At 39.4% G+C, this 21,838-nt stretch overlaps 4 protein-coding genes across 7 annotated transcripts in view; 2 read left to right on the forward strand and 2 right to left on the reverse strand.

Moving 5' to 3' along the window:
* The first annotated feature begins 7,140 nt into the window (after positions 1 to 7,140).
* On the forward strand, positions 7,141 to 8,902 carry LOC117731436 (methyltransferase-like protein 7A). Its single transcript, XM_034533801.1, has 2 exons — positions 7,141 to 7,680; positions 8,156 to 8,902. Exons 1-2 carry the CDS (start codon positions 7,186 to 7,188, stop codon positions 8,387 to 8,389), a joined length of 729 nt encoding a protein of 242 aa, XP_034389692.1. The 5' UTR covers positions 7,141 to 7,185; the 3' UTR covers positions 8,390 to 8,902.
* A 189-nt stretch (positions 8,903 to 9,091) lies between these two features.
* LOC117731435 (methyltransferase-like protein 7A) lies at positions 9,092 to 10,344 on the forward strand. The gene is made up of 2 exons (XM_034533800.1): positions 9,092 to 9,631; positions 10,108 to 10,344. Exons 1-2 carry the CDS (start codon positions 9,098 to 9,100, stop codon positions 10,342 to 10,344), a joined length of 771 nt encoding a protein of 256 aa, XP_034389691.1. The 5' UTR covers positions 9,092 to 9,097.
* Positions 10,345 to 10,557: 213 nt separating this feature from the next.
* On the reverse strand, positions 10,558 to 16,679 carry atf1 (activating transcription factor 1). 3 transcript variants are annotated; one of them, XM_034532738.1, is made up of 8 exons: positions 16,487 to 16,678; positions 15,601 to 15,692; positions 14,520 to 14,642; positions 14,274 to 14,371; positions 14,069 to 14,181; positions 13,488 to 13,670; positions 13,088 to 13,241; positions 10,558 to 11,247 (listed from the first exon to the last, which is right to left on the reverse strand). In XM_034532738.1, exons 2-8 carry the CDS (start codon positions 15,685 to 15,687, stop codon positions 11,103 to 11,105), a joined length of 903 nt encoding a protein of 300 aa, XP_034388629.1. In that variant the 5' UTR covers positions 15,688 to 15,692; positions 16,487 to 16,678; the 3' UTR covers positions 10,558 to 11,102. The 3 variants fall into 3 exon arrangements, with proteins under 3 accessions (XP_034388629.1, XP_034388630.1, XP_034388631.1); XM_034532739.1 differs by lacking the exon at positions 16,487 to 16,678 and adding an exon at positions 16,059 to 16,439; XM_034532740.1 differs by lacking the exon at positions 15,601 to 15,692 and having other exon boundaries at positions 16,487 to 16,679.
* A 709-nt stretch (positions 16,680 to 17,388) lies between these two features.
* dip2bb (disco-interacting protein 2 homolog Bb) overlaps positions 17,389 to 21,838 on the reverse strand; it is a 44,633-nt gene continuing 40,183 nt past the window's right edge. For both annotated transcript variants that reach the window (XM_034532737.1, XM_034532736.1), the window contains exons 33-38: positions 21,748 to 21,809; positions 21,565 to 21,622; positions 21,376 to 21,450; positions 21,089 to 21,263; positions 20,762 to 20,885; positions 17,389 to 20,548 (exon numbers count right to left, since the gene is read on the reverse strand). In XM_034532737.1, the coding sequence (XP_034388628.1) occupies positions 20,296 to 20,548; positions 20,762 to 20,885; positions 21,089 to 21,263; positions 21,376 to 21,450; positions 21,565 to 21,622; positions 21,748 to 21,809 (747 nt within the window). In that variant the 3' untranslated portion in view covers positions 17,389 to 20,295. The remainder of the gene's footprint in view (positions 20,549 to 20,761; positions 20,886 to 21,088; positions 21,264 to 21,375; positions 21,451 to 21,564; positions 21,623 to 21,747; positions 21,810 to 21,838) is intronic.

Genomic DNA, 21,838 nt, shown 5'->3' on the forward strand with positions numbered 1-21,838 from the left:
AAAGCTAAACTCAAGTAGCTTGCCAGCACATACGGGAGACATCTTTGAATTATTTTTTGCTCTCAAGGAGACATGTCAAGTTTATTCTTCTTGTGTTAATGCTCACAAATGATGTCATCTTTATCCCACAACAAACACATATGTCTGACTCTCTCCTTCACATGTTTCTTTCTCATGACTTTCCTTTTTATAAAACATGCCAAAATGCAGCATTTAGAGTTTTGTTTATCTATAAACTTCTATAGTGTTGTTATGAATGTGTCGATAGCCCTGCCGGTCTCACTAAGAATAGACATCAAAGTCTGCTGCACTAAGCTCATTGTTTTAGAATGGAGGCCCTTTTTGTTTTTTTGTTTTTTTTGGTCTAAACAGCTTTCAATGACAATAGATATATGTAGGATAACCATCCCTTCACCCGGCTTCATCTCAAATAAGGTGCTGGAAGTATCAAAAATGCTCAAACTGGTAGAATAGATATCTGCATACTTAAATATATAGTTATTCTACCAGACTGACAATAGATATAAAATAAGTAAGAATGTTGCTCCCAGCACACAGGCTATTAAATGCTATATGTCCAGGGAAAAATGACAAGGTGCCACACAATATTAAGCCAAGTAAAACAGACAGATATGTATAAGTTAGCAAAAAATCTAGTGCTACATGTTCACCATAACAACCTAATGAGCTGATGTTGTATCAAGGCTCACTGCTTGAATTTGCTTTGGAGTTTACTTCGACCATGTACTTATCATACCCACTGATCTAAATCACAGATGAAGTATACATTAATGTAACTGGGATGTGTGGTCAAGAACAGAGTGGGTGGGGAAGGTTTATTGCATCACATTATGCTAAATGTTTGTTGTTGTTCTATGATAAACCCATTCACATGCTCCTTTTTTTGGCTTGAGAAACATTTAAAACCATTAAAAAAGATGTCCCCCGGCTCATGTTAATCATATATGACAGTACACCCAACAAAGGCCACGCTGTGTGCATTTTGTTACCTTCCCTCCTACTGTACTTGACTGACTGATAACTAAGCATTTTAAACTGTGAAAATGGATCAAAAGATAGTCCACAAATAAAGACTGGAAATGATTCAACCTCTGAGGCTATGACTCATTGCATAAACAAGAAGTTTGTCATAACATCATCAACTGCATCTCTCTAGGCTTGTACACCAGATGTATTTCACAATTGTCTAATGGCCATGCTGTTTGATATTGAAGTCAAGTAATATCACAAATTAGTCAGTGTGTGCAACATACATGGAGACAAAGACGAGGGTACAGACCTGGAGAGATATCAAGAACAAATCAGAAGAAATCCACAGGCAGATATAGATCCAACAGACCGGTATCTTCAGAAAAAGCACAGCCAACAAGAAGAGGGACGAAGTCCGATTCAAGTAACCCAACCTCGGCACAACCTCCAAGTCTCCTTCCGCCAATGCTACATCAATTGATCTACCGTCAAGGTGATTCAAACCAGGATGCAATAGCAAGCCCAGCAGTGCATGCAGCCTACACTGGGACAACCCTAAAAAAACAGGCAGCAAAACTACAAGGCGACCAGCGGAAACTGCTTCAGAATGGTGCAGATGTTGCTCAATGCCTTCGGTGTCCACTAACTCACTCGGTCATATGAGGAACACGACATAGCATGCAACAATCCGACACACACCTTTTAATTTAGAAAGACTACTCGGTTCACTCTTACAATAAATGTGCCGACAACGAATTCTATTGCTGCACATAGTCGGCACCAAAATGCCCGCAGCCCCTAACCGGTCTCGGTTCTGTGAAATCCGTGAGTCCGGGAATAAAAACTGATTGATGACCGTGACAACTAACCGAAAGCCTAATTTTCCTTCGAGGGATAAGACACGATTGTCATCAGGATCAAGATTGAATAACAGCGTTAAGCAAAAATGCTACTCTATGCGTCCTCTGTGCGGAGGAAAGACATCCAAACGCACCACGGCCTCCGTCCAGTTACCTGGAAAAATGTTCTACTGTGCTCTATATGCACCGTGGTGGTGATAACCCGACATCTGATGGAGCTAACCGGACACCGCGGAGAGGAGGATGTGTATAAGGCACTCGCATCCGAGTCACATGGGTCGGTAAATAACTTGCACATCTTTCATTTCCTGCAGTGATGTTTTAATGCTGCCTGTCACTAGATGTCATCTCAGTCCGAATCACCAGCATAACTGAGCATATAGGTGCAGGCCCAAATCCCAAATTACTGAGAGAATAACTTGGCAATATATTAAAGAGGCCTTTCGTATCCTATACGAGTGGGTGCATATTTATGCCTGAGCATATAAAAATTAAGGTAAAGTTATGACGTCCTCACTTTGATCAGTTATGATAATTCAGTTTAAAACGTTTCTTTTCCTCAAAGCACATACGACGGGTGAGGAGGAAAGGTGGAAAGGGTGAAACATGGGACATCAGGCCACTGTAGAGATAAACACCCAAAAAGAAAACCTCCTATATTTCTCGGAGAACTTTCTCCTCGTGCGGGATTTAGACCACCCGCTCCCCTTCACATTGTGGGTCTCATCATGCCAGCCCCGTTCATTTCCTGAGAGTGATTTGTTCCCTATGTAGTCCCCAGGAACGTCCACTGTTTAATACCGAGGCGCGCCGTTGTCCTATAGGACCAAAGCCTAAAATACTGCAGTGTGGTTTATTGCTGCTATATGCTCGAACTAACAAACTCATTGTAGGTCAGTTGAATGCACATCCCACGTCCTGACAACACATCCCTGGCCTCAACGCAAAGCAACCCATACATAGCACATCGGCACATTCTAATTTTACACCTAAGAAAGTGAAATTGTAAACAGAAAAAGAAGAAGAAACTAAAACGGCCTTTAGGCTATACCACACCCGTATAGATAGTCTGGCGACAGAGACCCTGTGGTGCAGGTTTATAAACCATAATACCGGGATGGGGAACGTGTTTTTAATCACTGAGAATGCCTGTAAATACCAGAAAAAGGAGCCGCGGCCCCTTTGAGGGCTGCCAAACTAAAGACGCACCTATACCTCCTCACGCAATACAGTCTCCAACTGAATCGCAAGAGGGAGGGGGCGCAGGGGGGGGGGGGGGGGGGGGTAAAACTATCATAGTTATAAAATGATGGAAGAGAGAAAATTGCTCCCTGAAAGGTTTTGCAAGCGACGCATTATTCGTGCACTTGGGGGCATACAGGCTAGGTGTCGCCACACAGATAAGTTTGACGTGATCTCACTTCTATATATCCCATATGCGTATGTTTCACATTCTGACACAGTAAAATGTCATTCCATCCAGCGGCAGGCCAACACCCCAAATAACCTGCTGTCTCCCCGTTTTCTGCCGCGTCGCATCGCAAATCCGCGTTTTCCTCTTCGAAACCGCATTCCCTTCTAACTGGTACATCGCTTACATATTTGTCCATGTAGCCCACTGGCAAGGAGCCCTCCACATACGCTAGGAAAAGATGCTGAGAGAGGGACCGCTCTGCGGCACTGGGATGCAGTCAGTCGACAAAGTAGGACTGCGATCCATCCCACGACACGAAAAACCAGACAAAGCAGAAAACAGATTGTCTACTTACTTTTTCTCGCATTAACAGAAATCCAGACAGCTGTCAATGAACTGCAGATGTAGGAACGAGTCGAGAGTAACTGCGGCTGTCGCCATATTGTTGCTGCTATCTTCCTTCCCAGTGCGTGCGGCTACCCTGCATAATTGATGACTCTCAGCAAATTGTTAGGGAGTGTCGGTAAATGCCTTTAGTTTCAATAACGGACAAGAGACTGCAGCATCGTAAGCAGAACAAAAACTGTTCATATAACAACAGTCAATGATATTCTGGTTGGGATTTGAATTGCAATGGGCAATACATTTGTTTTCATCTTGATCTGCTATGGAAATAACTTTAGAGTGTAATTAGCCTACATATTATTTTTAGAACCAAAAATAGACGTTTTTACACATTTAAGACGACTCTGAGCTTATAATGACCCAACTAAGTCGATGGTAGCTGCCATACCAAATGATATTCCTGACATTTAATTTGTGTCATAATAATAATTTGACTTCAGAGCTGCTTGACCAAAATAATTAATTCAAAAGTTAGTTTAATTTCTCATATAAACCAGTGAGACCGTTTCGTCATGTTGCATTGTTTATCCTTGATTAAAACCAGCCTTACTAGGTGGACCTCAATCACTTAAATAAATCACTTACCAATGTGTGACATTTAAGGTATGACCATTGTGAACCGTGTACACCTGGTTTTAAGTAAATTGAATGTACACCTTGTCCAGCAGACATGCTGATGTGCAAAACACACAGGTGTTAGTGATAACATTAATGATGGCTGCGTTCAATTCAAGTGTCCCCATAAACCCTGACAGTATGACAGTGAGCCAGCATGAACAATAACAGGACCCTCAAACTGAAGCAGCTAAATGGAATTCACTCATCATTAATTTAAATATTTAAACCTCTGCTTTGCTATGAGATGTTAAAATATCTCCATGGGAAAAGGGCCGTATACTGTCACTGGGATCCACATTATATGACCCAAAACATGTTTATACTGCATGCATATTCAAAGCACCGTATAACTGTCTATGTAACCACTTGTAAACCCCTGCTGACTACATTCTAAATCTTGTATCCATATCCTGGTGTTTCCCTTAAGCATAAGATCTCTGATGTAAGCAAACAATGACTATGGATGCTGTGAGCCAAGTCCCATAAACGCTTCTTATCAACACAACTTAGATTTGAAATCATAATACAGTTCTACTATATTGTATGACAGATGATAAAGATTTGGATCATTCCGCATGTATTGTATGCGAATGTTTAGTGGTTCTGATAAACCATAAATGTTATATTTTGCTGTCAGTAGCAGAAGAAAGCTTATTGTTTGTTTACATAGTATAGAGTACCCTTTGTGCACACATGGCTCACATTCAGTCAATGAAAGAAATTTCTTTCAATAAATTGTGACCCTTTGTCTCAAGCCTTCGCCCTTCAAAATACAGGGTTGGAAGGTTTTATAAAGGAGGTGTTATGAATTTGACCTAACAATGTCTCTATCTGGTGGAATCTTTAAGAACTGCAGCTTAAGCGCTACAGGAAATCAAAAATGCATTTTCATTCATTCGTTCAGCTACTTTTCATTTCAGCATTTCAGTGCATTGTAATATAGTGAGCAATGGAACTACTTAACATTAGCTTATAACCCCATCCCAATTAAAGCTTTGCCTAATGTACTGTAGAACAGACACAGATACATCAGACTTCAGTCAGACTACAGCCATAAACATCTGAGAATGTTTGAGGCAAAGATATCATATAAATATAACAACACCAAAAATATATATATAAAAAAATATTGTCAGTTTTAGACACATTTACGGCAAATCAAACATTTGAGGTGCCCACAGCCGAATGTCTGCTATTGGCTGTCCTCCAGTGTCCATGTACTGCAGTCTCAAGGTACCAGTGCATGGTGTAAAAAGACAGGACAGACCGGTGCTAGCTGGCATGCTAATTTCAGTAGATATCTCTGCAACACAGCACATAGACATATTTAATATTGTGTAGACACTGCATACTCTTCACATTCTGTTGATGACTGTTTAATTTGTTGATGTTTTAAATAAAAATTCTGGCCAGATCTTACACATTTAACATTAAACCCTGCAAATGACAAAAAACACAGTTCATGCTAGCTTAAAAGTATAACTTCGGTCTGAGGCTAAATCCACCCACTGCATAATTTTTTTAAATGCTAAAAAGTGAGCAAGGGGCTTAGAGATGAGACCATGGCCACTTCTGTATGTCAAAAAGCTCAACAAAGCATCAACAAATATGACAGCCACATTTTGTTGAAAAATATCAATATGGCATGGGGCACTGCAAGGGGAACTGAATCTGATGAACTTACAGCTCATCAGACCACAAATGGTATATGTGTGTAATGCTCCTGACTGCTTTCTCAGCCATGTAATATTCAGTCATTTATGGGAATGTGTTTATTGACAGTTTGGTTTATGTAATGTTCAATTTAATTTTTTTTATTTCTTATTCTTGTTTTGTATTTTTTGTAACTTATTTGTTACATGTTCTAAATAAATTAGTTTGCAGTTGTAGCAGTGTGAATTCAGCCAGCACAAACCCAAGGACTACCATGTCGAGAGCAGCCATCTGCTCTCCTCCCAGCAGCAGTCTCCGCGGGCCGCTAGCCCACTGTTGAATCTCTCGAACAAGTGTAACATTAGCATGAAAACATGGTGGCATTAGCACGCTAACTCTAGCCAGCTGCTAAACAAGAACATTAAAACAATTGCTTAATGTAATGCTTCATCTACACACTCTTGTCAAACACTTCATTAGCATTGATTCACCACATTTTGCAATGTGCTGATAGCTTAATATCCAGTAGGCCTACATGGAAAAAGAGAAAACAGGCTTGTGATTTGCTGTGGTTGTGATACTACAAAGTAGTGGCCAAAAAAAATGAAACTTGTAGAATGCTGTGGAGAGAGGTGAGGAGGGGGGTCTGACTACAGTACACAATATTATTTTATTTCATGACATTCATCCCAAACTGTCCACTCTATCTCAAATTGGCCTTGCAAAATTAACAGCAGGTAGCGGTTTGAGCCATTTTCAATCATGAAATGCCCATATGTATCAAGTTGGAAAGAAATTGAGCTAAATATTAACACCATCATCGATGTGTACTCAGTACAATAATGTAATTTAGTGTATAGCTTTACAAAAAAATGGTAAGTCTGCAGTCACTCTCACAACATTGAGGACTTGAATACTTGATACTTACTGCAATGAACTGGACTATAGAGCAAACACAATAATGTGTTTTATCACGATGTAACGTTAGCTTAGTTAGCTAAAACACTGGCGTTTAACAATTATTCAAACAATATAAATTATCATTAAATACACAAAATAATACTTGTGTCCAGTAACGTACTCACTATACCAAATTGTGTAACTTATATCACACTACGTTACGGCTTTACTTGTCTATTTTTATTTTGAAAACACAACCGGACTTCCTGCTTGAGCTTATCTTTAATAATTTGACAGCAAACAAAGACAATCGACAGGGTGCCACGAAAGTCTGGGGCATGAAAAATGGCTTGCCTACAGGCATGTTGTACTTGGATCGTCAATATCTTGTGCCTGCCCCTTCATCTGATCCAAGCCGCGGGCCTGTATGAAATATACAAACGTTTCTTCCCAAGTATTTTGTACCGGTGTTCTATAATGTACAACAAGAAAATGTACGACAAGAAGAAGGAGCTGTTTCGCAATCTCTCCGAGTTCAACAAGCCTGGCGGGCAGCTCACAATTTTGGAGATCGGCTGCGGCACCGGCACAAATTTTGAGTTTTATCCGCCCGGTTGCAAGGTGATCTGCACTGACCCGAATCCTCATTTCCAGAAATATCTCAAGAAAAGCATGGGCGAGAACGACCGGCTCTCATACGAGAGATTTATGGTGTCATCGGGGGAGGACATGGGGTCAGTTGAGAGCGAATCGGTAGACGTTGTTGTCTGCACCCTGGTACTCTGCTCTGTCAACAACATACCGCAAACTCTGCGAGAGGTTCGCCGCATGCTGAGACCAGTAAGTCATCTGTGACTCCCGAAATGTATTCCCTATAAAATGCCCATTTGCTGCCGTAGGTTGCAATGTTATTGAGGCTGATTGTTATAATGCAGTGCACCTAATGGAACAATCATTCACCAGTGTGAATTAATAAGTAACTCGCGAAAAAGAAGTCTTACTTCAATTGTTTATATTTGTTTTCTTTCACATGTTAAACACAATATGCAAAGCAGAGAAGTGATTCCACACATGCACCAAGCCACACCACTTATTTTATCCTAATATTGTTGCTACTTAATTCACTGTGCAAACGTTGACATATATCGCAAACAAGAGATGCTGCCCTCAATTAAGTATAATATTAATAATAATAATTCATAATTCATTACAAAACAGGAACAAAGTATGGAAACCTATCAAAGTAAACCATGACAGGTTGAATGGATTGATTTTGATGTTTGCACAGTTAACACATTCAAACTTTGTTCTGCAGGGTGGAGCCTTCTTTTTCCTGGAGCATGTCGTTGCAGATCCCTCAACTTGGGCATACTTCTTCCAGCATGTACTTCAGCCTTTTTGGTTCTACTTTGGGGATGGATGTGAGGTCATCCGAGAAACCTGGAAACATCTGGAGGAAGCTGGATTCACTGAACTCAAGCTGAGACACATCGATGCACCATTGCTGTTCCTAATCAAACCACACATTGTAGGTTATGCCGTCAAATAAATGATTATTGCATATTGTTGGGTTGTACTCCACAACAAAATAAAACCTTAATGCTGTAATAAAATGCTCTATAATAAGAATAAGCAAAGCACTTAAAGCCTCTCCTCTCTTGTGTGATATGATTGATCAGCACCAGTGAGAAATAATGCCAGTTCCTCTAATACTAACTTTATTTTAGTATTGGAAAAACCCTATATTCTTCGTGTTTTGTAAAGCCACATTATTTTCACACATTGACTAAACCATTAAATAGGCAGCATACCGTACTCATTTCATATGCAGTTTAAGTGAAACATGTATTTGTTTGATGTTCTATTTGTCATTTCCCATCTCCAAAATTGATAAATCAATGATACAGCCATGGAGATTATCTGTCCTTCAGTGTGTCCTTATATGTGTGCTACTGTTGGATTAATTTGCATTTTCAAGACATGACAATATATGTGTTTGCTGTTATCAAACTAATTGTGTTGTGTCTTAATGGTGACGATTAAATTTGATCCTGCTGCATGATCAATGTTTTCTTTTTAAACAAGTATTGATATGATATCGACACAAGAGTCCAACAATGAGGGGGGCACCTGTTCTCTCAGTTGCCCCTCGTGCACACGGTGTACTTGCTCCATCTTATGGCGAAAGGGCCACACAGACATTATCTCTAAGGTATTAAGAGTTTAATCTTTTGATCCTGTAAGTCACGAGCTCAAGATGGCCCTCGCAGCGGTTTGTTTAGCTCAGAATACAATGAAGTCTTTGCTCATGAAATTATGCAGACTGCTTTGTTTGATATTGACTTTACCCTTATATCTAATGGAAATCACGGGCATGTACGGTATGTACAAACGCTTGTTTCCCTTGCTTGCCTATAACATAACATTTTCATACAACGATAAAATGCACGAAACAAAAAGGGACCTTTTCCGAAACGTGGGCACATTTGCAAATAGCGACGGTGCTCTCCGTCTGCTGGAGATCGGTTGTGGCAGCGGGGCAAACTTCAAGTTTTACCCCTGTGGCTGCACGGTGATTTGCACCGACCCCAACCCTCATTTCGAGAAGTACCTGCAGATGAGCATGGACGCGAACAAGCATTTGACCTTTGACACGTTTATAGTCGTCTCTGGGGAAGCCATGGAGGAGGTGGAGGACGAGTCAGTGGACGTCGTTGTCTGCACCTTGGTTCTCTGTTCTGTCACCAACGTGCAGCGCGTGCTGCAGGAAGTCCGACGCATCCTCAAAACAGTGAGTATGCGGCTTTCAAGTGTTGTCGGAAATATGTTGTTCGTCGCCGGCTTTCTGAACATTACTGGCCCATAGGTTACGTGGCTGGGGCCCGGGCACAAAACAAACAACTTCCTCCCGCTCGCAGTGTTTACTGTTCTGGTGCACACACAACAGGCTGCAAATGGGACCCAGACACCAACCAGTACTCGTATAAACTGAAATAAAAAGCACTTTTGTAATCCCAGGGTCCAAAAAATATCCGAAGCCTTGTTGGGGTCCTCCGGGTAATCCGGCCTTGATCATGCGATAGCATGTAGAACGTATTATCTCAAACGTGGCTACGTATTGTCATCATAGACGTCTGATAACTAAAGGATTAACTTCAGAACATATGCCTCTCTTTCTGCTTTACATTCCTAACGAATAACAACCGGCTGGCACATTACAGCCACTGCAGTCTTGATCTGGTTATCTTTTTGTTGGTTTTCTTTCAGGGTGGAGCCTTCTACTTTTTGGAGCATGTCGTCTCAGATCCCTCTTCCTGTACATACTTCTTACAGCATGTGTTTGAGCCTCTGTGGTACTACCTTGGAGATGGATGCATGATTACCAGAGCAACGTGGAAAGATCTAGAGGCAGCTGGTTTTTCTGAACTTCACCTAAAACATGTAGAGGCTCCAGAGGTCACAAGGATGATAAGACCACATATCATGGGATATTCCATTAAGTGACTGCAGGGGCAGACATTATGGTGCCTCTCATGAGAAAGCCCAGTCATTAGTCACGATTAGAACAAAAATACACTAGCCACTACATTTATTGAGTGAAAATATATTTATTTATTTACAGAATCAGCAATATTTCATAGTTTGTTCTTCTTTCCAAACCCCTCCCAAGATGTACATAATAAATATTACCTGGACACTGCTTTTTTTCCCTGATTGTCTAAGTAACTGCCAAAAAACAACCAAACAAACCACACTGAATGTAATCATTTGTTACCCTTTATATTCCATTGCACAAAAAGAAGGAATGACAATTGTAACATCTTCTCCTTATAGAGAACAGAGGGGAATTGCTGGTCAATATAAACAGGAATTATGTTTGTGTGTGAATTATACAGTCAACATTCTGCTGATGCTGTTGGAGGATAAAAAAAATACAGCAACATTTTTAAACATTATTAAAAAACACGGGATACATTTACAAACTGAGACTCAAAGTTAAAGCTCACCATTTCAAACCTCCCAGTATTAAAATGTACACAACTATAAATGTTATAGTGTTAGCAAATAAAAAAAAACAGCAGGTGGAAAATGTATTTGTTGAGTATATCTTACTGCCATCAATTGTCACTTTTATATCAAACAGAGTAAAAAAACTTCAGGAGCCTGAAATTAAGTGTTCCCAGAAACCCTGTTCATGTCCAAATGGCTGAGCCGTGTCGCTCCCAAATGATGTCCCAATCCGCAGCCTCTATTCAAATAGGTTATCCTGTTTTAACACAATAAAGGTCCTTTAATGTTTTGAGTTCTTCAATTAGGGTCTTGTTTTGGTTTTCAAGAACAGCTACGCGGTTTTCAAGGCATTTAACATACTCCTTTTTCTTCCGTCGACATTCACGCGCTGCCTCTCTGAAAGGAGGACAAAAATGTTAGTCTGACTGAAAGATTATGCAATTAAACTCACAATGCATCACAATGTACAGTATTTTCACATAAAATTACATATATCAAAGTTCCAGCTTAACAATAAAAAATGTGCAAGCAAAAAATGTACTACAACATAGGATACTTTACAATTAACCCATAGACATTACTGTCTTTTAGAGGCCGGAGCGATCTCGCTAAGGCTAGAGGGAAGGCACTGGTATGAAACTAGCAGGTGTACCAACCATGTCATGCTGGTCGGGAGCTGAATAGCACAAAAAAATGCTAAATTTTGGCAAGGCCAAACTAGTATGGTGATCTTCAAAGGGGTCCCCTCAAGATATGTGCACGAATATGGGTACCAACCAGTCTCCCCTTCACAGACATGGCCACTTGATGCTAATCCCATGCAGTTTTGGGCAAAAAGCATGCAGTTTTTCTTTAAGTAGTACAAAGGCGTTATTTTTACATATACTAAAAATTATATTTTTGAATATTTGAACATACTGGGGTCGCTAAACAGTCCTGGAATTGCACATATTGTATAACATTGACAGGAAAGCCGAGATTCTTGTGTGTATTCAATGAGCTCCTTCCTATGTTTTTTTCCCAATGAGTAGAGAGTCTAGAGAAAACATTTACAAAAAGCACTGGTGTTCTCAATGTAGCACATGGAGAAGCTTGTTTCGGTTGTGTCTGTCTATCCTGAGCTTATGTCAGACAGACACTATCATAACGGAGAGCAGACACAGAACGTTGCTGTTGAATGTTGGGGTTTTATTTTTGTAAACATTGTACCCACGGTTTGTCCTTCTCTCTCTCTAATGTTACAGCTGTAAGGTTGAGCAATGACAAGCTCATCCATACAAAGTCCTTCGGTTGGTGCTTGTGGTGAAAAAAACAATGTCAAACCGATTGTAGTCCAAATAGATAACAAAGCAAAGGGGCAATACTCGATCATACCACAGCGGTTAGAGTGGTGATATGTTGTCAAGATATTGTTGTGATAAAAACATAAAAAGATGCCACATGGACACAGGTCTTTAGTTGCCATAGTAACCATTTCATTGTAGTGAGACCTTTTTTTGAAAACTTGACCTCACTATAAAATTACCTGGAGATAGCTAGGGGGATCAGAGGAGGTATGCCTTTACAAAGTATATTGACAATTAGGGGGTTTCTGAAGAGGTACAAAACAGACGCAACATTTCTATGGCGTTCCTCAAGGACTTGGATACTAAATCGGGTATTTGAGGGATTTTTGATCATTTAATTTTACCACTCAAGTGGTAAAACATATTACATTTAGCACTGTATCCGTGTAACAAATAGTATAAACCCCAAAATAGCTGTAACAACTTATGAGAGATAAGTGAGCATGGAAATGGCCATCATATCATTCCATCATAATATTCTAAGCCCTTTACACTTTCACAATTGATTTTAATTAATTAACTCATTCATTAATTTTTACTTCTGATTTATGACAAGAACACCTTGACACACGCATGAGCTGCATCTTGGCTTTAAAAGGATGTGTATCACTTTTATGTGGCATATACTGTTGACTTGAAATCTACCTGAAAGATTCCCTGTCCCCCACCCCCATAAAAAGGATCAAAATGGGGCTATGCAGGTCTCCAAGGGTTAATCGGGAAACATTAGACTGTTTCTGAGCTCTACATAATTCCAGTAATGGAGGCACTGCATCATCACAACAACTTGGTTACACAAATGTTGTAATCTTTGCCAAGCGTATTTCCATTCCATTGTGTCGGTGTGCATTCGTGACTGTGATTGACCCAAAAATAAACTGTACACTTACCTGTTTTTTGCAAGCCGGATTTCCCTTTTCATTGTTGGGTCATCACTCTTGCCCTGAGAATGTCCCATAGGAGACGTCATAACTACAGTCTGAGGCAGGGAGCTGGCTGTCTGCGCGGTGCGGATCTGGTATGTTTGCATCTCTCCTCCTGCACCTGCAGGTAACATGACAGTCAAACATTGACTGTAGGAGTCATAACAGCTTGAGAAGTTTAGACATTAATATATTATTGTTTAACCATAAACAAGCATAACAGCCCATTAGAAGAAACGTTTCTGGGACATTTTTTCAGTGACTACTTTTCTAGTGTCAATATTGAGACATTTTATAAAAACATTGCTGATAAAATTTACTAAGAAATCTAGATACATTTTCTTAAAATATGACATGTTTTGCTTACCTTGTACAACAACCTGGTTACTAGGGACCAGTATCTGCTGGCCGTCAGGTGTCTGGGCATACTGAAGAATGGTCGTGTTTTGCTGGGCTCCACCAGAGTTGGCCATGGTGATAGCCTGTAGCCCCTGAATGCCTTCAGTCCCCGACGTAGCAAGCTGGATTGTGCCATTAGCGGCTATTGTAACTAGAATAATCACACAGATGGCATCAGGATTGGGTAAAGCACAAGTGAAATTCACATTTCAGCTAGTTAAGTACATTCTGAGATCTGCAGGGTACTCTCTTTTTTTCATAGGTTAAAGAAAAAAATCATAGACATGGGGAATTGTTCCCATTTTACTAGAAATGTGGTTTCTGATATACACATTTTCTTGTGAGCATATTAACACGAAGAACACAGTACATTTTATTACATAACAATCACAATTATCCCAAAGTTCCTTTTGCAGAAATCCAACATATATTTGTTATGATTATTCTGTGAACTAGAGATGAATAACATTTTATAACAAATTCTAAATTTCACAGGCCAAATGAAACACTCTTTTTTATTCAAGTACTATTGCACGGAGAAGATCATACTGTACTGGCCGGTGTTGGTCTGGTAGATTTGGGTGGCGGGTGCTGTGGATACTGGGCTGTCCTTTCCCTCAATGTGTGTTACTTCCTCAGATGACAGTTCATTTAGGATTTTTCTTCAAGGTGAGAGAAGGAAGATCAATTGAGATGGAATTCCTCTCTGAAGTAGTTTTTGTAATGTGTCTTGCTTATTTTTATTTTTTTTTACCTGTATGAAGGCCGTCTCGCCAGTATTTCTCTGGTATTATGGGCTACAGATTCACTGTCAGATGAGTCCTGTGAATCGTCACTATCTGAACCCAGGGCCTTGAAAGAGAGATGGATTAACAAAGTGCATATGAGTAATGATAAAAAGGCACATTGAAGGTTTGTAAAAAAAGAAATGAAGGAAATAAATTAATCATAGACTTTCACTGAGACAATTATTAGTGTCAAGAAAAGCAAGTGGTCTTACCTGTACAGTTTGCATCTGAGGGGACTGAATGACTGATGACTGTGCAGACTGGATCACCCCTTGAACCTGAAACTGACCCCCTGGCAGCTGTACAACGGCCACAGAACCACCACCCAGTGACATCTACAAAAAACCAAACCCAATTTAAAATCCATAAAACATAGTAATTGTGGCAATTACAATCATCTACAGTGCACAAGACACAACACTCATTGAAATTTATTGTATAAAAGAAATGCTTAAAGAGTCATCATTTCACCCAAATTAGTTACCTCTTGTGGCATCAAGCCATGGAAAGAGTTTTGGTTTTATACGCCTAAGATTGAGCTGTACCACTGATACTTCTGCTACCACAATGACAAATATTGTAATTTTGCTTATAATCCTCAGTCGCCCCAGTAACACCAGAAGGACCGCACTGTGAATGGTTTCATCTGGATCTAAATTCAACTAAATAAACAGTCTAAATGAAAACTGTTGGGTTGCGGTTGATTATCTCTAGTAACCAAAACACTGTTTTTGCAAAGACATATTACATTTTTTAAATATATATAAAATATATATTTTTAAAAAGGGGATATCTCATAAAACCAAAACTATCAGCATGTCATTTGGATAAACTGATCATTTAAAATCTAGTGTAACAAACCCTTTAATGAGGGTACATACTGAAATTATATAGTGAGTCACTATATAATTTCAGTATGTGGTAATATACCTTCCGCTACTTAATTTGTCATTGTGCAGATTGTTCTTTGTGAATTATTTAAAGATATTATTTCATTTTTAGTTGACTTTTAACTTTGCTGATAAAGATTAAAACAAAACAAAAAAAGAGCTATGTGGAAGTCTCTTTATAAATCAATACGGCTGTCTTCATAGCTCCATCGTACACATTCATCTATATGAATACTAAGAACTAATGAGCCAACTTTAAGACCTTTAAGTGTGCTTTAAGCATGACATTCGTAAAAATAAAAAAATATGCATTAGCATTGCAAGAGATTCAGTTGAAATAAAGAATGGCAGTATTGTGAGCTTTTCCAAAGGTACTGCATTTTGAAAGGGATCTATGAATTACCTGTTGGGCTATCTGTGAGAACTGAGCAGATGTAATGGTGGCGGTCTGTAACTCGGTGCCATTGCTGCCCTGCTGTACTTCTTCCATAGTAACTGGAAACAAATAAAATCGATATTACAGTTTTACAATGGCGCTAATGTAACAAAACAACCGTGCGTGGCGGGGTTTGCCTGCCTATAATATGCTGTACTCCGCTGTGGCCTGTGTGCCATTTGTTGATATAATAAACAACTCTTCCCGACAAGGAGCAATATAAAATCACTGGTCCAAACGGTGGTTAACCCGTTCTTCTAAAGTTAAGGTGACTTTAAGTTAACTAAAAAAAATCGACTTCCTTTTGGTTCAATCGTTTTAGCCAATGCAACTAACGTAAACATGGAGTTAAGGAAATTAGCTAGGCCCAACAGTCAATACTGTTAACTTTTCACCCTCCTCATGAGTTGAATGCTGCATTTTACGTTTATAAGCGGGCTGACTTCATCGCAACCGATCTCTCCAGCCGACATGTAAAGTTGTCCTTTCTGTCCCTCGCGCTACAATGTTCGACCTCGCTAACATCCCCGTTGCTAGTTGACGGGAGCTAACGTTCAGTTAAACGGATGTTAACCAATTCAAACCGTGAAAAATAACACTTTTAGAACTAAGAACGGGGCAAGTTGTGTTACTCTAGTTCACAGGAAGGATGAGCTTTAGTCTCATTGAGCAAATATGTGTAACTCTGTCACTGGCACGCAAGTTACCGCGTCAATAGACGTCAGCGAGACGGGGAGCCATTAAGCTAACTACACCTTCCCTTTTCGTAAAACGGCTAGGAGTTGACGAAGCAACAGCCGCCATTACCGCCACAGCGGAGCAGACAGTTACCGCTCAGCCAGCCAAAATTTACCTTTTCAAGGACCGCGTAACTGCTGTTGTTCTCAACGTGGACTTCGCGCAATTCGTGTGTATACTTTGACGTAAGAAATGCCTTGAAAAGTTACTTAGCAGAAGTGGCTAACAGCTAAAAATACAAAGATGTCAGCTAAAAAAAATAGCTGACCACTTTTTTTCCCAAAGGAAATGGGCGGTGCTGCTTGGCAAAGACGCATTACGTAATAGTTTATTTCGGCTTTGTGATTGGTGAAGAGTTTGAGCAACTGGTATATGTAGTTACATGGAAAGGGTGGAAAAGTCCCACTTGTTACATAAAATACACAGTGCATTGCCCAAGTGACGTTATCTATTGTGCGCTACTTTATATTTAGAGTATAACGTTAAGTAACTATGTATTAATTTCAGCTGCTTGGCTATTATAAATGCTGCCTCAACAGTGGTGCATCTGCAATAATAATCCAATAATAGTATCATATAACACTGGGGGGCATTCTACATAGTGGGTACTTTAAATCCACTAATATTATAAGTTAATGTTTTTAGTAATTCTTAAACAGCTACGTTATTAAAATGGTGCATAAGCCATGTATTATGGTTGTATCACCATGTATGATTGTATCAATAGATGTTGCCCTCTTGATCATCTTATCTTGAAACAAGACCAATCTTTAAATAAATCACGATGTAAAAATTCAGACTCATATTTCCCATTTTACAAGTAGCTTTTTCAGCAAGCCATACACAGGGATTTTACGACAAAAATATATTCTCAAATTCTCAAAATGCTTTCACTGTAAAGATGCAAGTTGTGTTATAATAAAACAAAGTCTAGGCTTTGAGGTTCATTTCAATCACTATCACACCATTACTAAACTCAGGATATATATCTCAGAATATAAGGACATCTGAAATGATTAAATGGTTTTGTTTATTCTGTATTACTTTCACATAAAGTATAAAACAAAGTACAACAAACCAAAATAGAAAATAAGTGAGAAAATGGAAAGGGGGTACCACCTTGATTTCTTAACTGTATGAGTTAAAACACCTCCCTAACATTAAAGATACATCAGTGGATCACACCCTCATGGAGCAGTATAGAATTCACCAAATAATTAATATACAACATACCAAGAGTGCATACACAAAATATTGATAAAACAGCTCAAAAGAGGTTAATCCAGTACACTACCGGTTAAATTTCATCAGTCCTCTGTTCTTAGTTATTACAAAATGTTTAAGCATCATGTTTATTTCACCAGACTGTGCAAGCTTTGAAATTAAATTGCACTGTCGTTGGGATTGCATAGTGTGTGAGAACTCTGATGGAGAAAAAGAGTGGAAACCAAAGGAAGCCCTTGTAGACTCCCCAGCGAAGCAGGTAGATGGTATATATGGACACAGGTCCAGTAACCCCTCTTTTTGCTCATTAAGTCTGCCTTAATAACAAGGAGATTTGTTCTGACAAATGTCTACATTTTATGGGTATTATTCACAGATTGCACCAAGGGACCACCTGGTCCACCCCTGTGTTATGAGTTTGGTTACCTGAATATACAATGTCATACATATATATCTCCTCCCCTTGTGCCTGAAGATGAAATGTGCCTCAAGCTGATTTCTTCTTGTGCTTGGCTGAATCATGCAAACATTCTGCTGCAAATGAAGGATGCTATGTAAAAGACGAGATTAAGTGCTTTTAGTTTTTCTTCTAGGTGGACTTACACTGGGCAAAAGCAAATGCCAAGCATTATATATCTCAAATTAGTAACACATTTAATGTAACATGAAATAGGGATAGTTAGTCCACACAGTAGACACCTGATGTAAGTACTACCAGTGCAAAGTGCAGTAATTCAATAGATTATTTACCTGTTTACCTTTAGATGATTAAACATCTGTCTAATATTGTGTTTGGCATGATTGTATCTTATAATGGGACAATTCCAAAAGTCTAAAATTAACAAAAAATATTTACATGTTTACATTAAATGTTCATCACTGAAATCCAGTATAATCTAGTACAAATAACCTATACAATATGGCAAGGAGCACAAGGATAACAATAAATCAAACACATTTTGCAAATACATATTGATGTAAATATTATTATTATTTTTTTCTCACCCTTTTTCATACAATTACTTTACTTGCCAAACAAGGATGTGTTAGATGTGGCTCAGCTTTGCAACTGCATTCACAAGTGCTTTTAAATCCAGTGACAGAACAAAGAAAAATATCCAGATACATGATGACTTGCATCTATTGACTACAGACTCTTAAGTACCGACAACAATCCCGTTAGTATTCAAAGTCATTCTTAACAAAGTTGCACAAATACAAAATACAGTTTGAATGAACTTTGAGTGTGAAAAGGAAAAGGGAAGAAACAAACTCTCAAACGCTCTATTTTGCAATACAAAAATGAGAGGTGTGTGACTGTCTACCGATCCAAAGTACAATGGCAATGCATATTAGATAAGGGGTTGTGGGCCTATTTTTTTAAATATTTGTGAACATTTTTACAAAATAACCCGGTAGCCTAAAAAGTCATGTTATTGGTTTTTAGCCAAGTGTTTTTTTTTTCTTCAATGGCCGACAGGAAAGTTCCCTGGCATTAACAGTGATAGCCCTCCTAGTAAACTCTCAAAGCTCTTCAAGCAAGAATCCTCAGAATAATATATGTTAATATATACCTTTTGTTATAATGCCTCATTGTTATAATAAAATAGATTTTTGAGAAAGTGCAATGTTCTATCTATTCTGACTAACAATGCTTTAAAGTGAATTATCTTTAACCTCCATTATACAACTAATATTCCATTTCAAAACTGTTCAATCTTATTTACAATCCTCTCTCTGCATCAATTGTAATCCAACATCTGGGTTAACTATCCATGAATCATCAAATGAGAGAGACAAGTCTAGCATTTATACATTTATACAATTAAAATATATCTATACAGTAACATATTATCTAAAATACAATAGGCCTTTATAGGTACAGTACAGAATATGGCCACTTTCCTATTTTAGTTTGATCCCTTTGGATATCGGTCAGGATTTCCACTACTAGTCAAAAAACAATGAAGAGTAAACAGCCATTAATAACAGATTCATTAAAAATCAAGATAGGAATGTATGGCTAAAGTTTTATAAGGCAGGAAATGTTTTAGGGCAGGAAAGTTGTGAAATATTTTTGGCTTCATTATCATGGGACAAAATAATTTTTCTAAATATTGCACACAAACTGAGACTGACTACTTGTTTAATGGTTTGTTTTCATCTGCCCTCTTTTGTTCATCTGTGGTAGTGAGAAATAACAAGTGCTCAGGGCATGCGTTTGTGTGCGTGTACAAATATTTCAAGTTGTTGATCCAAGTTTAATAGCTCCTGGTATTTGTATGGAAACAGAAACAAAAGTATTTTACGAGGTGTGTGGTAGGTACTTAATAAGACAATTGATTCTTTTATATATAGAAATTATTTCAAAAGTGGTCCTGTTGTATGTTTCACCCTTTCTATAAAAAAGTGCAACAGGGTTTTGTTTTTTCTTTGCCATATGCAGTACAAGTTGCTTCTGTCCCATTTGCAAAATTCTATCTATAAAACACAGTGAAGAACTCCAAACATGGCAGGTCCAATCACATACATGCAGTGACCAAGATATGCTGGTGTCACACAGGGCTGGGTGGCAATACATGTGGTTCATGCTTTTTCCTTTTCACCCTCTGCCAAAGCTGCAGTCGAGCGCTGGGGAGATGAAGCAGAAGCATCCAAAATGTGGATGATGTTTAAACAAGCCCAGACCAACACAACCCCTTACATGTTGTAAGCGACATAGATGGGATCCAGCTGATCAGCGAGGAAAGAGTCACGAAGGTGCATGCGTTGCTTCTCTCCCCTGGAGTTGATGGGTATAACGCCGGGGTCCACAATGACCACCACACCCACGATGAGGTGGTGCTCCTCCAGGACCACGTTGGTTATCAGAGGCACCAGGTCCAGCGCATCCTGCTCTGAACCACACAGCTCTGACACCACCACCAGCAGGTTGGTCCATGTAAACACAGCACTGTGAGGAACAAAAACCCAGAAGCAATGTTAAAGGGATAGTTTGACCTTTTGGATCAAACTGGTATTCACATTCTTCACAGTGTAATTCAATCTATGTATCACTGTGAGCCATTGAAGCAGTTTGCATTTTAGTAGTGGATATCACTGTAGTTTCCTAAGAACATTAGTAAAGTGCGGGTCGGGTCAGTATGTTTATTAAGACAATTTTCACCTCTCAGCTATACTGCGGTGAGCCCGGGACACGGAGATTTCAATGTCAATTGGGTGGTAGCGTAGCCCTCTAAGCTCCAAGGTCTCATCCAGTGAGCCCACCACAAAGAGAGCATCGTGCCGATCTGCGAACAGAAATGCAGGCAACATAATCCACCGTAAAAAGTATGCAGACAAAGTAAAAGTAAATGTGTAAGCAGCCAGGATTGTGCTTCCTGTTAACAAGTGTTAATAATCTACCTCGTAATAATCTAATCGAGATAAGACTGTCTCCGTCCAATCCATTTTGTTTTAAATCTAGCCTTGAGGTCCGTTAGTGTCTACTCACCCCCGTTGGCCTCCAACAGCTCAGTCCTCTTCACAAAACCCAAGTATCCCGTCCTGGCCCATAAGGTTTGCGGGTCTCCAAAGCTGAGCTTGGTGTTGAAGTGGTTGGCCTGAAGACTCTCCTCTCCGTAGATGGTGTAGTAGCCACTGGCATTGTGAGGGCTGTTCACCCAGATCTGAGAGAGAGAGAGAGACACACACTGGGTCAGATATTGGTTTCAGAATGAACAAGGTGTTACCCACTGTTTGGTCAAGATGCTGTCATGTTGTGTAGTATATACATCTCACCTCTCCTAGATGAGAGTCACCAAGTGGACCTCTGGTCTCTGGATTTACAATTATCACCCGAACACCTGGCAGTATCTGTAGATGAAAAAAAATAGTCATGCACTGGTGACATGCATTACTTTTAACAAAATAATAATAATTCGATGAGTGAATCAGTACAATCATGGTGTTACATGTAAAGCATCTCACCTTGCCAGACTCCATTAGCGGAAGACTCTGGGGTGCTCCTCTCTCCACCAGCCTCACTCTACATAAGAAGGCATATACAATCAATGCATTTACAATCTACTCTAATCTCTGAAAACATCAGCTAAGACCCAGACTTGTTTGTTTAAACCTGTCATCTTGGTTGAAATGATCATGTGTTCTTACCTGTCATGTCGTAGGGACTTCATGTCCACATAAACCGTACAGGGATCCGGACCAGTGGTGCCCTGTAACACACAAAGAGCAGGTACATACA

This window comes from Cyclopterus lumpus, chromosome 5 (assembly GCF_009769545.1).
Source record: "Cyclopterus lumpus isolate fCycLum1 chromosome 5, fCycLum1.pri, whole genome shotgun sequence".
NCBI lineage: Eukaryota > Metazoa > Chordata > Actinopteri > Perciformes > Cyclopteridae > Cyclopterus > Cyclopterus lumpus.